The sequence below is a fragment of the Rhinoraja longicauda genome, chromosome 11 (genome assembly GCF_053455715.1).
Source record: "Rhinoraja longicauda isolate Sanriku21f chromosome 11, sRhiLon1.1, whole genome shotgun sequence".
NCBI lineage: Eukaryota > Metazoa > Chordata > Chondrichthyes > Rajiformes > Arhynchobatidae > Rhinoraja > Rhinoraja longicauda.
Window position 1 is genome coordinate 16,889,099 of NC_135963.1, and position 15,297 is coordinate 16,904,395.

The 15,297-nt window shown below is 41.2% G+C and overlaps 1 protein-coding gene across 6 annotated transcripts in view; it reads left to right on the forward strand.

The window, feature by feature from the left end:
* Nucleotides 1-15,297, forward strand: part of kdm4aa (lysine (K)-specific demethylase 4A, genome duplicate a) — a 78,547-nt gene that overhangs the window by 25,131 nt on the left and 38,119 nt on the right. For all 6 annotated transcript variants that reach the window (XM_078408321.1, XM_078408319.1, XM_078408318.1 and 3 more), the window contains exons 7-12: nt 1,737-1,840; nt 2,878-3,015; nt 3,828-4,084; nt 4,804-5,009; nt 8,555-8,862; nt 14,003-14,126. In XM_078408321.1, the coding sequence (XP_078264447.1) occupies nt 1,737-1,840; nt 2,878-3,015; nt 3,828-4,084; nt 4,804-5,009; nt 8,555-8,862; nt 14,003-14,126 (1,137 nt within the window). The remainder of the gene's footprint in view (nt 1-1,736; nt 1,841-2,877; nt 3,016-3,827; nt 4,085-4,803; nt 5,010-8,554; nt 8,863-14,002; nt 14,127-15,297) is intronic.

Here is a 15,297-nt window from a genome sequence, read left to right on the forward strand (position 1 = left end):
TCTTTGTCGGGTACGTCGAACAATCCCTGTTCCAGACGTACACTGGCCCCATCCCCGAACTCTACCTCCGCTACATCGACGACTGCATTGGTGCTACGTCTTGCACCCATGCAGAACTCACTGACTTTATACACTTCACCTCCAATTTCCATCCTGCCCTTAAATATACCTGGACTATCTCTGACATCTCCCTCCCGTTTCTGGACCTCACCATCTCCATCACAGGAGAAAAATTAGTGACGGACATTTATTACAAGCCCACCGACTCGCACAGCTATCTGGACTACACTTCTTCCCACCCGGTCCCCTGCAAAAAGTCTATCCCCTACTCCCAATTCCTCCGTCTACGCCGCATCTGTGCCCGGGATGAGGTGTTTCAGACTAGGGCTTCCGAGATGTCCTCGTTTTTCAGAAAACGGGGCTTCCCCTCCTCCATTATAGATGAGGCTCTCACTAGGGTCTCTTCTACATCCCGCAGCTCCGCTCTTGCTCCCCATCCCCCCACTCGCAACAAGGACAGGATCCCCCTCGTTCTCACCTTCCACCCCACCAGCCAGCGGATCCAACATATCATCCACCAACATTTCCGTCACCTACAACAGGACCCCACCACTGGCCATATCTTCCCATCCCCTCCCCTCTCTGCATTCCGCAGAGACCGTTCCCTCCGCAACTCCCTGGTCCACTCGTCCCTTCCTACCCAAACCACCCTAACCCCGGGCACTTTCCCTTGCAACCGCACGAGATGCAACACCTGTCCCTTTACCTCCCCCCTCAACTCCATCAAAGGACCCAAACATTCTTTCCAGGTGAGACAGAGGTTCACCTGCACCTCCTCCAACCTCATCTATTGCATCCGCTGCTCTAGATGTCAACTCATCTATATCGGCGAAACCAAGCGCAGGCTCGGCGATCGCTTCGCTGAACACCTGCGCTCGGTCCGCATTAACGCCACTGATCTCCCGGTGGCCCAGCACTTCAACTCCCCCTCCCATTCCCAGTCTGACCTCTCTGTCATGGGCCTCCTCCAGTGCCATAGTGAGGCCCGCCGGAAATTGGAGGAGCAGCACCTCATATTTCGCCTGGGCAGTTTGCGGCCCGGTGGTATGAACGTCGACTTCTCCAACTTCAGATAGCTCCTCTGTCCCTCCCTTCCCCTCCTCCTTCCCAGATCTCCCTCTATCTTCCTGTCTCCACCTATATCCTTCCTTTGTCCCACCCCCGACATCAGTCTGAAGAAGGGTCTCGACCCGAAACGTCACCCATTCCTTCTCTCCCGAGATGCTGCCTGACCTGCTGAGTTACTCCAGCATTTTGTGAATAAATAATTGGATGCAATGGGCTTCGATTACTTCTGCTTTGTTTGCTGCTTGTTTCATTGCAATGATTGGGAAATTAACTATCAGAGCATGTTTATTGATACTTTTTTGTAGCATATTCGTGATTAAGCACATTCCCGGGAATAGCCAGAAAGTGAACAGAAGCTGCAAATATGATGTTAAACAAACTAGTGCTTGTAGGTGTATTCTGCCTGGCCATAGAAACAACAAAGAAAACCAATGACAGAAAAACCTTCTTTTGCATGATATAACAGTTAATGTTTTCATTGTAGAGATCTAGGTGCAGCAAGATGCTAACCTAGTAAACATTGCAGGGATGAAATTGTTTTGCTTGTTTATTGTCAAATGATGTGTAAGGTGAATATTTGAACAACTTTTTTTTGCTTTTTTAAATAGGCTTTTTCCCAGGAAGTGCTCAAAGCTGTGAAGCATTTCTGCGCCACAAAATGACTCTGATATCCCCTTCTATACTCAAGAAATATGGAATCCCGTTTGACAGGGTATGTACACAATATAGAAAATCAAAAAAATCTACAGATGACAGAAATCCGAAACAAAGCTAAACACATCTTAAGGAAAGAGATGTGGCTATGGAAGTCCTGGCCTGAAAGAGTGACTGTTTCTTTTCCCAGCAGTACTTTCTGTTTTTGTTTTGCATTCATGATATTGTGGGATGATTGTAAGCTATAGTGGAAATTTAAGCTTTAGACTGGGGAGGCAAAATATATATTTTTTAAAAGCAGCCTACCTTTTTACAAGAGTGCTTGGGAAGTTACAAGACTGAAGATTAACCAATAGATTATCAAAATTGAACACATTTTGTTAAATTATTTTCTTGCATGTGATCAACTCCTTCGGTGAGTGAAGCATTTGCAGAATAATTACTCCAGATATATCTTTTTCTTTTTAAAAACTACTTGAATAAGTTGGTCATCATTTTGTGAACTGAGTATCTTATTTGTGCATTGTTTATAATTTTAACCATATATATATATATATACCACATGATTTTGCTGATTGCAGTTCCTTTGAACATATTAAATCTTTTTGCCTGAAGTAGCGATTGCATTTGGTATAAATGTATGTAATCACTTGTTCCATGTAGGATATATGAGGTTATTTAACACCTTCCTTGCATTTGGCAAAGCCCAAATTTATGTTGTCCAGATGTTGTGCACTTTCCAGGTTAGGAACAAGCTCTAAACTATAAACGCAATTTGACATGCATGTTGATCTGCTTTTCTTGTGCTGGAACTGTCATGAATAATCATTTACTCTGAACAACAGACAGGTCAAATTCAATCATGTCAACAATTTTCAGTAGTGGAAGGGGTGCTAGTGAAGAGAGAGGAAAATGATTGAACTGCTCACTGCCAGTATTTTGTCCATGTTATACATTTATTCTGTTTAGCTATTTTTCTTCATATTTTGTTTTCATTAATAGAACTCATCTGTTCATTGTCACTACTAATGTGGTAGAATAAATTCATCTCTGTAAAATATATTTTTGTTTTAACCATTCTTCATTAATTCATAGGTGACTCAAGAGGCGGGGGATTTCATGGTCACATTCCCCTATGGTTATCATGCAGGTTTTAATCACGGGTTTAATTGTGCTGAATCTACAAACTTTGCATCCCTTCGCTGGATAGAGTATGGGAAGCAAGCTATCCTGGTATGTAACAATTTGGTGTCTCAAGGCCAATATCTGTAGCTTTGGCTCGCAACAGAAGACAAATTAAAATGTCAGTGCAGCTGTTGACAACCTTAGAAAACTGTTAATGTCTGAATTTGAATGTGGTAATTTATTTGCGATAGTCATTAAGCATTTGAATTGGAAGCAATTACTGTAATATATGGAAAAAGTAATTTTCACAGTTATTGCTTCTGAATAATCTCACTGAAGTGCAGGAGCGAACTTTAGTTGCCAACTTTTCCTGTGTTCAAAACTGTTTTAGTAATTGTGTTTATAAAGTTCTTGAACTTTGGTTTTTTAGGGGAAAAAATATCTTGTTTGTTTGTGAAAAAAAAACTAATGGACCTTTTGGATCTTTTCCAAACTAAATTCTTTGCAAAAACATAGGATGAGATCTAATACTGTAACCCGTTTATGGAGGAAGTGTATTATTTATGTTATCTCTGAGAAAATCAGGCAAAAATTAAATTCTTAAAATCCACAGTTTTTAGAAAGCTGGAATAACAGAAATGCTGGAATCTCTTGAGTCAGGTAGCATCTATGCAAACAATAGTAGTTAATGTTTCAGGTCAGACACCTTTGCTTTAAACTAAACAAATAATTAGTGGAGCAGTGTCAACAGATAAGGTGGGACAAGTTGACTGATGTTTTATTTTCATTTTGCTGTCATGCTGCGTCAAAATATTACATTTCCAAAAGTATGCTTGTAAATAAAACTAAATAAGGATTAGATGTAAGTGAGCAATTTTTGAAAGGAAAGATTTTTAATTATTATATATTTCTCCGCCCAGTGTTCCTGTAGGAAGGATATGGTAAAAATTTCGATGGAAGTTTTTGTGCGTAAGTTTCAGCCTGAACGATACAAGTTGTGGAAAGTGGGTAAAGATCCAAGTTTTATTGACCATACACAAGTCACCTCAGAATTTTTTGAAGAATCAAAGAGGGCAACCACAAAGATTTCGAATTACCAGGATGCCGATACAGTGGAAAGGAGTAAAACTGAGAAGAAAGTGTGTGCTGCACAAAGAGACATTGATGAAGCCAAGAGGTAGAATTTTTCCTTTGTACATAAATTATGAAACAATTAAATCTATTATTTTGAGCTTTAATGTCTCTTGCTGCCTCATTAATTGAACACTTTGTACTTATGATACTTCTAAAGAACTAGCAGAATATTGGATCTCTGCTGGAATAATACCCGGTGGTAGCTTGAAATTATTTCAGCATTGCAATTTTAAACAATAGAAGAAATTTGGAAGAATGTCTGCCAAAAAAAGTAAATACAGTTCTTTTTTGATTGTTGGATACTTGGAAGTTTGTCCATAATTTACGTATTTGAAATCTTAATTTTATCTTAATTTTACATAGAAGCTGTCCAGGCAGCAAGGTTGTCTATGGTATTTACTCTATTCTTAAAATTAATGCCTATTCAAATTGTTATAGATTTTTTTATTTCTTAAAGATGGAGAGATTTTTGCTAAGATTATTATTAAATTCTGCAGACTGTTATTGGTGCAGATTTGATAATAACAATAACATTTTAAATCAAGCATTTTGAATTCTGCTTCCTCTGGGTAAAGTCTTTGTCCAGTTAGAAAATCCCAGCATTACTTATCTCTATAATGGCAAGGATGGGCATTGCACAAATGCTAGAACAATTCAGGAAATGTTATTTAGTGAGAAGCTGCTTTTTGTTTCTGTTGATATGAGTAGACATTTTAAAATTGCATTTTTGTTTGCATACTGAGCACAATTATTCTTTGCCAGCCCAATAAAGCATCGAATAGGAACAAAGAGGCACAAGGTTTGTCTGGAATTGCCGCAGGAGATAAATGAAAATGCTACGATTCTCAAAGAGGGTGATGACCTGAATCCTGTTCCACAAAATGAATGTGATGAGACTAATGGAAAGCAGCAAAAAGAAGAAGGGTGCTGCAAATTTAATGCTGGTGATGCCAGTGTGAATGATCCAGGTACGATCCGTTGTGTAAAAACCCAATTTTCTTGTGAGGTCTCCTGAATTATAAGTGGTTTAGAGCAGTGCTTCTTAAACTCATTCACCCTCGAGTCTTTATCACAAAATTTAATTCACCCTCGACTAAATTTCCTTATGTTTTTTGGCAATTTTAGTCTTATTCGCCCTTGTGTTTAATTGTATATATATTAAGTCATTCACCCTTCATGCACCCCTCCAGTTTCATTCACCGTTGGGTGAACCATTCACCAGTTTAAGAAGCACTGGTTTAGAGGGTAATCAAGCCTTTTTCCCCATAGTAGAGTTATCAAACACCAAAGGGTAGAGGTTTATGATGGGAAGAAGGCGTATTGAAGGAGATTTGAAAGGAAGGGAGGGCGGCACGGTAGCGCAGCGGTAGAGTTGCTGCTTTACAGCGAATGCAGCGCCGGAGACTCAGGTTCGATCCTGACTACGGGTGCTGCACTGTAAGGAGTTTGTACGTTCTCCCCGTGGCCTGCGTGGGTTTTCTCCGAGATCTTCGGTTTCCTCCCACACTCCAAAGACGTACAGGTATGTAGGTTAATTGGCTGGGTAAATGTAAAAATTGTCCCTAGTGGGTGTAGGATAGTGTTAATGTACGGGGATCGCTGGGCGGCACGGACTTGGTGGGCCGAAAAGGCCTGTTTCCGGCTGTATATATATGATGATGATGATGATGAAAGCAGACCTTCGGCCCTTTCCGAATTTGGCGGAAAGTTTCTGCTTTCTTATTTCATTTCCGCCATTCCGATGTCGCCCCACATTTTTCCGCAAAACACATGCCTCGACACTCACCCCGCCCCTGCACCTCGCCTCGCCGCTGGCCTGGTCTTGTCTCGCCGCTGGCCTGGCCTCATAGAAACATAGAAAATAGGTGCAGGAGGTGGCCATTCGGCCCTTCGAGCCAGCACCGCCATTCATTGTGATCATGGCTGATCATCCACAATCAGTAACCTGTGCCTAACTAGCCCCCAGAGCTCTATCTAACTCTCTCTTAAGTTCATCCTATGATTTGGCCTCCACTGCCCTCTGTGGCAGAGAATTCCACAAATTCACAACTCTCTGGGTGAAAAAGTTCCTTCTCACCTCAGTTTTAAATGGCCTCCCCTTTATTCTAAGACTGGCCCCTGGTTCTGGACTCCCCCAACATTGGGAACATTTTTCCTGCATCTAGCTTGTCCAGTCCTTTTATAATTTTATATGTCTCTATATATCCCCTCTCATCCTTCTAAACTGCAGTGAATACAAGCCTAGTCTTTTCAATCTTTGCTCGCCTCGCCGCTGGGCCCGCCTCGCTTGAGGCCTGTTGATGTTGAGAGGGGATAGTGTGGGAGAATGGGGGGTTGGGGAGGGGGGAAGTGGGGGGGCGGAGGAAGGGAGGGGCGGTTGGTGGGGAGTGATGCTTGGAGGGTGGAGGGGGAGTGGAGGTGGGGGGGACATGGACAGTTGTGATTTGCTGTTGAAGACCACTAGAGCAAGTATGTCTTCAATGAAATTAGGTATGTGCAGTTTTAAATGAAACTCTTCATAACTTATTCAAACATTTTATGTCCATTGTTTTATTCAATACCAAGAGAATTGGGATGTGTAAGGAAAAAGCAAAATAGAAAAAACAAAACAAAACCATTTTTTCTTTGTGTTGTAATAAGTATTTCTGTTCAATAACCTTTCTATAAATAGTAGAATATACTCATGATGGCCCTGACATTGTACATGTAGTCCAAGAACTACAGACTGTTGGAAATAATAGTCGTTTTTCACACATGAATGTAGCGCAACGCGTATGCGCATTTGGCGTGCATACTTTTTTTTTGCTGAAAAGTTGCATTATGCACCATATTATGAATTTTGATGTAAAATTCTGAATTTTGGACATCATAAATTCTGAATTTGTAAAATCAAATGTTGGGAGGTCTGGGAAAGCTTTTTTCCCACTAAATGGTTGATATCATATCATATCATATCATATACATACAGCCGGAAACAGGCCTTTTTTCGGCCCTCCAAGTCCGTGCCGCCCAGTGATCCCCGTACATTAACACTATCCTACACCCACTAGGGACAATTTTTACATTTACCCAGCCAATTAACCTACATACCTGTACGTCTTTGGAGTGTGGGAGGAAACCGAAGATCTCGGAGAAAACCCACGCAGGTCACGGGGAGAACGTACAAACTCCTTACAGTGCAGCACCCGTAGTCAGGATCGAACCCGAGTCTCCGGCGCTGCATTCGCTGTAAAGCAGCAACTCTACCGCTGCGCTACCGTGCCGCCCTACTGGGACTCGCTGCCAGAGGCTTTGGTGGAATCAGATGCGATCACTGTAAAAGATGTTTAGGCACACTTCAATAGACGGCATAGAGAGATAAGGTCTGTGAGGGGAAAATGGGGTTAGTATAGATGGGCAAAAAGGGTTAGCCTGGAAATCATGGGTCGAAAGGTTAGTTTCTGTTTGTACAACCGAACTATAACACTTTTGTGGAAATTCAAATGCGAAGAATTGAAAGGAGTGAGTGATTCTTAACCCTTTCTAAATGGGTGTGCAGCTTTAAATTTGATGATTCCTTGCAGTGGAGGTTTTGGCCCAAGTTCCTTTTCCAGTGCTTGTTGTGGTTCAATTTCAATAGACAATAGGTGCAGAAGTAGGCCATTCGGTCCTTCGAGCCAGCACCGCCATTCACTGTGATCATGGCTGATCATCCACAATCAGTACCCCGTTCCTGCCTTCTTTCCATATCCCTTGACTCTGCTATCTTTAAGAGCTCTATCTAACTCTCTCTTGAGAATCGGCCTCCACTGCCTTCTGAGGCAGAGAATTCCACAGATTCACAACTCTCTGTGTGTAAAAGTTTTTCCTCATCTCTGTTCTAAATGGCCTTCCCCGGGGCCTTGAGCAATATTAACCTCTCCTGTTACTGTTTAACTCATCCAACCATCAAGTCTTAATCAAGGTCAATGATTTCCTGCTCCCATTTTTACTCTGCTAACTTCTGCAAACTCTCATTGACAAGGTTTAAGGATTCTTCCCATAAATTTCCTTTTGGGCATTTGACTAGGGCAGTGCTTTTAAAACTCATTCACCATTGAGTCTTTAGCACAAAATTTCATTCACCCTCAACTGAATTTTCTTGTGTTTTTTGGTAATTTTTGTCTTATTCTCCCTGTGTAAAATTTTATATAAAGTCATTCACCCTTCATACACCCCTCTAGTTTCATTCACCCTTGGGTGAACCGTTCACCTGTTTAAAAAGCACTGGACTAGGGTACAGTTTTGGCCTGCAATGGGGTGAGAAGAGGAAGAGAACTATCTTAATTCCCCAGTGAATATTGGGACTTGTGATTCACTCTCTTGTTCTGCATGAGTCACTTGGGTCTTTGACACAGTGCCACTACGTTTAGTTTTGTTTGAGATAATGGCAAGGTTTCATTTTATATCAAATATCAGTTGCAGAAACTGCATTTGTTATCCTTGCATAAGATATCGCTTTTTGGCAGATAATGCTATTTGCTCTATTTGACAGAATCTACTACAGTCAAGGTTGAAAATGCTCCACAAGAAGAGAAGCTTAGACTGAAGCCAACTATGTCCACCTCAGCAGACACTGCTGTTACTGTGTTGAACTTTTCTGTGGACACTCCTTCCCAAAATACTTCAACTTCAACTTCATCCATGAAATCCTCTGACTCCGGCTCATCTGATTCTGAAACGACAAGCACTCAGAGTTCAAGTCAAGAGAGTGCTGCTGAAGACTCTGATAATAGTCCAGATTGGAGTGAACCAGTTAAAGCAAATGTTGCAACCAGCCTCAATGAACAGGACCTTGCAGAGGTATTTACAGAAAGCAATTTCATATTACTTGCAGGCATTTCATTTTTGCTCTGAATCTTGAACAACTCACCTTAAATTATTTACATTAAACTGACGCATTTTGTGAGCAAAGAATTTTAGGGGAATAAATTATTTGAGAATGCTTCTAGGAAATCTGAGACGTTAGGTGAAGCTAATTGACGTAAACAGTTATTCTGCAGGTCTTTTGAATGGTCAATTAACATAAACGAATAGATGTGCACCCCTCTGTGAATGTTGTTCTGTGTGTCAGGATGGGTTGTCCAGCAGTTTTCTTGGAATGTTCTGAGATTTCAGTTTGTTATCACACAAATCCATTTAACCTTTTATTTCTGTTTCAAAATGTTGCTCTCCTGTTCTCGAATGATTGTGGAATAAACTCATGACAAAGGTTAGAACTTTGACTGTAAAGATAGCAGTTTGGTTGCCAAAGTGGGTAGTTGTTTGTTATTCAGATCGGCAACATCTAAGACATAGTTTTCGACAAGGATTGATTCAGGGAATACATGTTAAACAATCTGCATAAACTAATTGCACAACTAAATTCAAATAATAGATCATCTTCAGCATAGATGTGAGGTGGAATGTCCTCTGAGTGGATTCAAAGCAGTATAACAGCAGAATTTGAGATAAAACTAGCAACAAAAATAGTAAATTAGGTCAGTGCCATTATTTAAAATGCAATCTCAGAGGTCTTTAAGATTAGGAAAGAGCTTGCTGGAAATATTGTGGAAAAGATATTTCCATTATGGAAATCAGTTAATGGTCAAGGTGCAAAAGAGGCTTACTAGGATGCTGTCTGGATTTTCGGTATTGGCTATAACGAGAGGTTGGATAAATTTAGATTGTATCCTGTGACATTTTGGCGGCTCAAGGGAGATCTGTTAAAAATCTATAAAATTATGAGATGCGTAGTTAGGGTCCACCACATCTTTCTCCCAGAGTAGAAATCTCAAATACTAAATGCATAGCGTTAAGTTGAGAGGAGGAAAGTTTAAAGGAAGTGCAGAGGGCACATTTTCTACACAGTGGTAGGTGCTATGAACTTGCTGCCAGGGATAGTAGTGGAAGCAAATACAATGGTATTTAAAAAGGACGTAAGGAATAGTAGAATTAGGCCATTCAGTCCATCAAGTCTACCCCACCATTCAATCATGGCTGATCTATCTCTCCGCCTAACCCCATTCTCCTGCCTTCCCCATTACCTCTGACACCTGTACTAATCAAGAATCTATCTATCTCTGCCTTAATAATATCCACTGAATTGGCCTCTGCAGCTTTCTGTGGCAAAGAATTCCATAGATTCACCACCCTCTGACTAAAGACATTTCTCCCCATCTTCCTAAAAGAATGTCCTTTAATTCCGAGGCAATGACCTCTTGTCTAGAATCTCCCACTAATGGAAATATCCTCTCCACATCCACTTTATCCAAGCGTTTCACTATTCTGTATGTTTCAATGAGGTCCACCCTCATTCTTCTAAACTCTAGCGAGCACAGGCCGTGTTGACAAACGCTCATCATAGGTCAACCTACTCATTCGTGGATCATTCTTGTAAATTTCCTCTGGACCCTCTCCAGAGCCAGCCCATCCTTCCTCGGATATGGTGCCAACATTTTTCACTATAGTCTGAATGCTGCCTTACCAGTGCCGTATAAAGCCTCAACATTACATCCCTGTTTTTGTATACAAGCTTTCTTGAAATAAATGCTAGCATTGAGTTTACATTCTTTCCGATTCGACTTGCAGATTAGCTTTTTGGGAATCCTGCAGCAGTTCTCCCGTCCCTTTGCACCTCTGATTTCTGGATTCTCACCCCATTTAGAAAATAGTCTATGCCTTTCCTCCTACTACCAAAATGCATTACTCCACCCTTTGCTGCACTGCCACTTCTCTGCCCAATCTCCAAACCTGTCCAAGTCCTTCTGCAGAGTTCTTGCTTTCTCTACACAACCTGCCCCTCCACCTATTTTCATATCATCCGCAAACTTTGCCACAAAGCCTTCGATCCCCTTGTCTAAATCCATGAAGCTTTTCGATTGGCACATGGATATGCAGGGAATGGAACGACATGGATCAGTTGTAGACAGATGTGATAGGTTTAATTTAGCATCGCAATCAGCACAGATAGAAACATAGAAAATAGGTGCAGGAGGAGGCCATTTGGCCCTTCGAGTCAGCACCACCATTCATTGTGTTCGTGACTGATCATCCACAATCAGTAACCTGTGCCTGCCTTCTCCCCATATCCCTTGATTCCACTCACCCCATGAGCTCTATCTATTTTAAATTCATCCAGTGAATTGGCCCCCACTGCCTTCTGTAGCAGAGAAATCCACAAATTAACAACTCTGGGTGAAAAAGTTTCTTCTCACCTCAGTTTTAAATGGCCTCCCTTTTATTCTTAGACTGTGGCCCATGGTTTTGGACTACCCCAACATTGGGAACATTTTTCCTGCATTTAGCTTATCCTGTCCTTTTATAATTTTATACGTTTCTATAAGAAAGCTTTTATCCTCTCATCCTTCTAAATTCCAGTGAATTCAAGCCCAGTCTTTCCAATCTTTCCTCGTTTGACAGTCCAAATCATTAATATATATTGTAAATAGTTGCGGCCCCAGCAACGAGCCTTGTGGCACTCCACTCGCCACTGCCTGCCATTCTGAAAAGGACCCGTTTATTTCTACTCTTTGCTTCCTGTCTGCCAACCAATTCTCTATCCATGTCAATACCCTACCCCCAATACCATGTGCTCCAATTTTGCCCACCAATCTCCTGTGTGGGACCTTATCAAAGGCTTTCTGAAAGCCTACTTTCATTCGTACACTACATCCACTGGCTCTCCTTCATCCTTTTTACTTGTCACATCCTCAAAAGATTCCAGAAGATTAGTCAAGCAGGATTCCCCCTTCATAAATCCATGCTGACTTGGACCAATCCTTTTACTGCTATCCAAATGCACCGTTATTACCTCTTTCATAATTGACTCCAGCATCTTCCCCATCACCAGTCAGGCTAACTGGTCTATAATTCCCTGTTTTCTCTCTCGCTCCTTTCTTGAAAAGTGGGATAACATTAGCTCCCCTCCAATCCACAGGAACTGATTCCGAATCTATAGAACATTGGAAAATGATCACCAATTTATCCACGATTTCTAGAACCACCTCCTTGAGAACCCTAGGATGCAGACCATCAGGCCCTGGGGATTTATTAGCCATCACTCCCATCAGTCGACCCAATACTATTTTGCCTAATGCAAATTTCTTTCAGTTCCTCTGTCTCCCTAGATCCTCCGTCCTCCATTACATCTGGGAGATTGTTTTGAGTCTTCCTTAGTGAAGACAGAACCGAAGTACCTGTTCAACTCTTCTGTCATTTCCTTGTTACCCATAATAATTTCACCTGTTTCTTCCTTCAAGGGACCCATTGTGGACCGCAGGCATTGTTCTTGTGATGTACTGTACCGCCCTCTGCAATCTTCTTGGTCACCTCTAAAATAAACTCTAGAGTGGCCCCAGCCCAAATTTGTATGTTAGATCTCATTCAGTATTTCTGCCAATGCCCTAACTTCCATTGACTCTGTTAATACTATGCAAGGTTTCAGGATAAAATGAGACCAAATAATTTCAGAAGATTAATTCCTGATTTTTTTTTAGTATTATGTCTTGGCATGTGTAATATTTTGTATTTTATCATAACTTTCCTTCATGCATTGCAATTAGCTCATGTGAAGTCTTTCCAGACTGCTCACCTGCTGATGTATAATCTAGTGTAATTTGTAGTACAGACGGACAACATCTCCAGGCCGCATAAGCGGACTGAAGAATGGTCCTTGACTTGAAACATTAAGTCTGTTTCTCTTCCACTGCGAAAGCAGCTTAACTTTCTGGATGCTTACAACGTTTTGTTTTTATTGCTGAGGTATGAGCAATAGATTAAATCTGTGAACTGTGGAAGCCTTTGAAACAATTACTTAAACAAGGCAAATTCTACTGCTCTGATGGAAACTGTACGGATTGTGCATTCCATGAAAAACATATCTTGCCATGTTTCCCATAAATATTTAACACAAATATACCCTGAATTGAGGTGGTTGCACCCACGTCATCTGGGGGGGGGGGGGGTGGGGGAAGGGTTGATATTGCTGAATATTGCACAGTTATCCATGAGCACTGATGCCCATTTAGAAAAAAAATGACACTGTCAATCATCCAGTAAATCAGTTTCTTAGGATTTGACTTGCCTATCAGTATATGTGTTCATGCATATCTCAGCAGTAGTTAGAAATCTTTCATTGTTTTGTGCATGCGTGTTAATAACACGTAGAAAGTAGCATTTCGGAAGTGAGAAGCCACGTCATTTTCTGCAAACCTCCATGTCGCTTTGTCCCACCAAGGAAAAGTGACATGACAGTAAAAAGAAACAAATTGATGTGGCAAAACAAAGCAATTGATGTAGCTGCAGACATTAGATTTTTGTTTACATATTGGGTGCTGTCTAAATATAAGATTTTAATTGTTTCCCCATTGCCTCCCTTTTTTTGCCTCAGTGCAATCATTTGTGCCAATGTCGTTGAGCTGCTTGTAGTTATTCAAGGTCATGTTTACTACTATAAATAAGAATGATACATGATCTCCTGAAGTATGGTTCTTTCAGTTACAAGTCCAGACAAGACCCAGAAGACTGCTGAACTAATGTTGATTTGTTATGTAGCACAAATTCATCATTCTCCCTATTCATTTGGAAGACATAAATCCTGGCATTCTAATTATAGAAGTAAAAATCTGATGTTCCTCTAAGCAACAACATGTTGCAGGAAACCATGATTGCTCGCATAGATGCTAAATTATTTACTTCTGTCTCCGAATGTTTCCCATTCATCATTTGGATCATTTTGTATTTGAAATGTTACATTGGATTGATAGGATTCATTGTTCACTATTGTATTAATATGCTAGTGTTAATCATAGAATTTTGATAGAATTATTTGCTGTCTGAAAACTTGCAAAAAATAGTTAACAAAGATAATATCTTTGAATACTAAAATGTACTAGTTTTCCACCTGCCATTTCTCTTTTCAGAATTGAGCAAATAATATGACTCTACTTTTCTATTTTCCTAGATGGCAGAGCAATATATGAAAGAAATGAAATCCAAGAAGAAAGCAAAAAGTCGGCGTCAACCGCTCAGTAAACCACCACGGCAGCATCCCCCTTCTGTGGTAAAGGACCGTGTTAGTGATGAAGGTTTGTAATCTGAGAAAGCAGTCTCAATCTTTAATGTGAAAGCATGTGGCTTTGGGAACTAATTTTTGCATTATACTAATCTAGTAAAACTTAATTTTACGAACTTTTATCAGTTTATAGGTAAAAATATGTCCAATGTTTGATCTTTAATGTTACCAAGTGTTTGTTTGTACTAAGTCTAGACTAAAATGCTGGAAATACCCAGCAGGGCAGATGGCATCTGTGCAGAGAAAACAAGGCCAGCATTATACATTGATAACCTTTACTCAGAACTGGATGAAATAAACCTACTTTAAATTGCATTGCAATGCAGGGAAGGGTTGAAGTGAACAGAGGTAATGTCACGATGCATCACAGCTTGCTTTGGGAACAGGTCCATCCAACACCACAAGAAATTGCAGCGAATTGTGGACGCAGCCCAGACCATCACACAAACCATTTCTATTGACTCCATTTTTCCCTCAAGCTGCCTCGGCAAGCAAGGCCAGCAGCAAAGTCACCCTGGCCACTCCCTCTTCTCCCCTCTCCCATCAGGCAAGAAAGTGTGAAAACGCACACCACCAGATTGAGGGACAATTTCTTCCCAGCTGTTATCGCCATGATCATATTGAATGGCGGTGCAGGCTCGAAGGGCCGAATGGCCTACTCCTGCACCTATTTTCTATGTCTATGTTTCTAACTGAATCATCCTACCACAACCAGAGAGCAGTGCTAACCTACTGTCTACCTCTTTGGTGACCCTCAGATTATCCTATCCAGACTAACCCAGACTTTGCAGGCTTTACTTTGCACTAAACGTTATTCCCTTCGCATGTATAAGCAAGAACAAGAAGGCAGATTATTATCTGAATGGTGTCAGATTAGGAAAAGGGGAGGTGCAATGAGACCTGGGTGTCCTTGTACATCAGTCACTGAAAGTAAGCATGCAGGTACAGCAGGCAGTGAAGAAAGCAAATGGCATGTTGGCCACAGCAAGAGGATTTGAGTGTAGGAGCAAGGAGGTCCTACTGCAGTTGTACCAGGTGAAACCGCACCTGAGAGTATTGTGTGCAGTTTTGGTCTCCTAATTTGAGGAAGGACATTCTTGCTATTGAAGGAGTGCAGCGCAGGTTCACCAGGTTAATTCCCGGGATGGCAGGCCTGACATGATGAAAGAATAGGTCGACTGGGC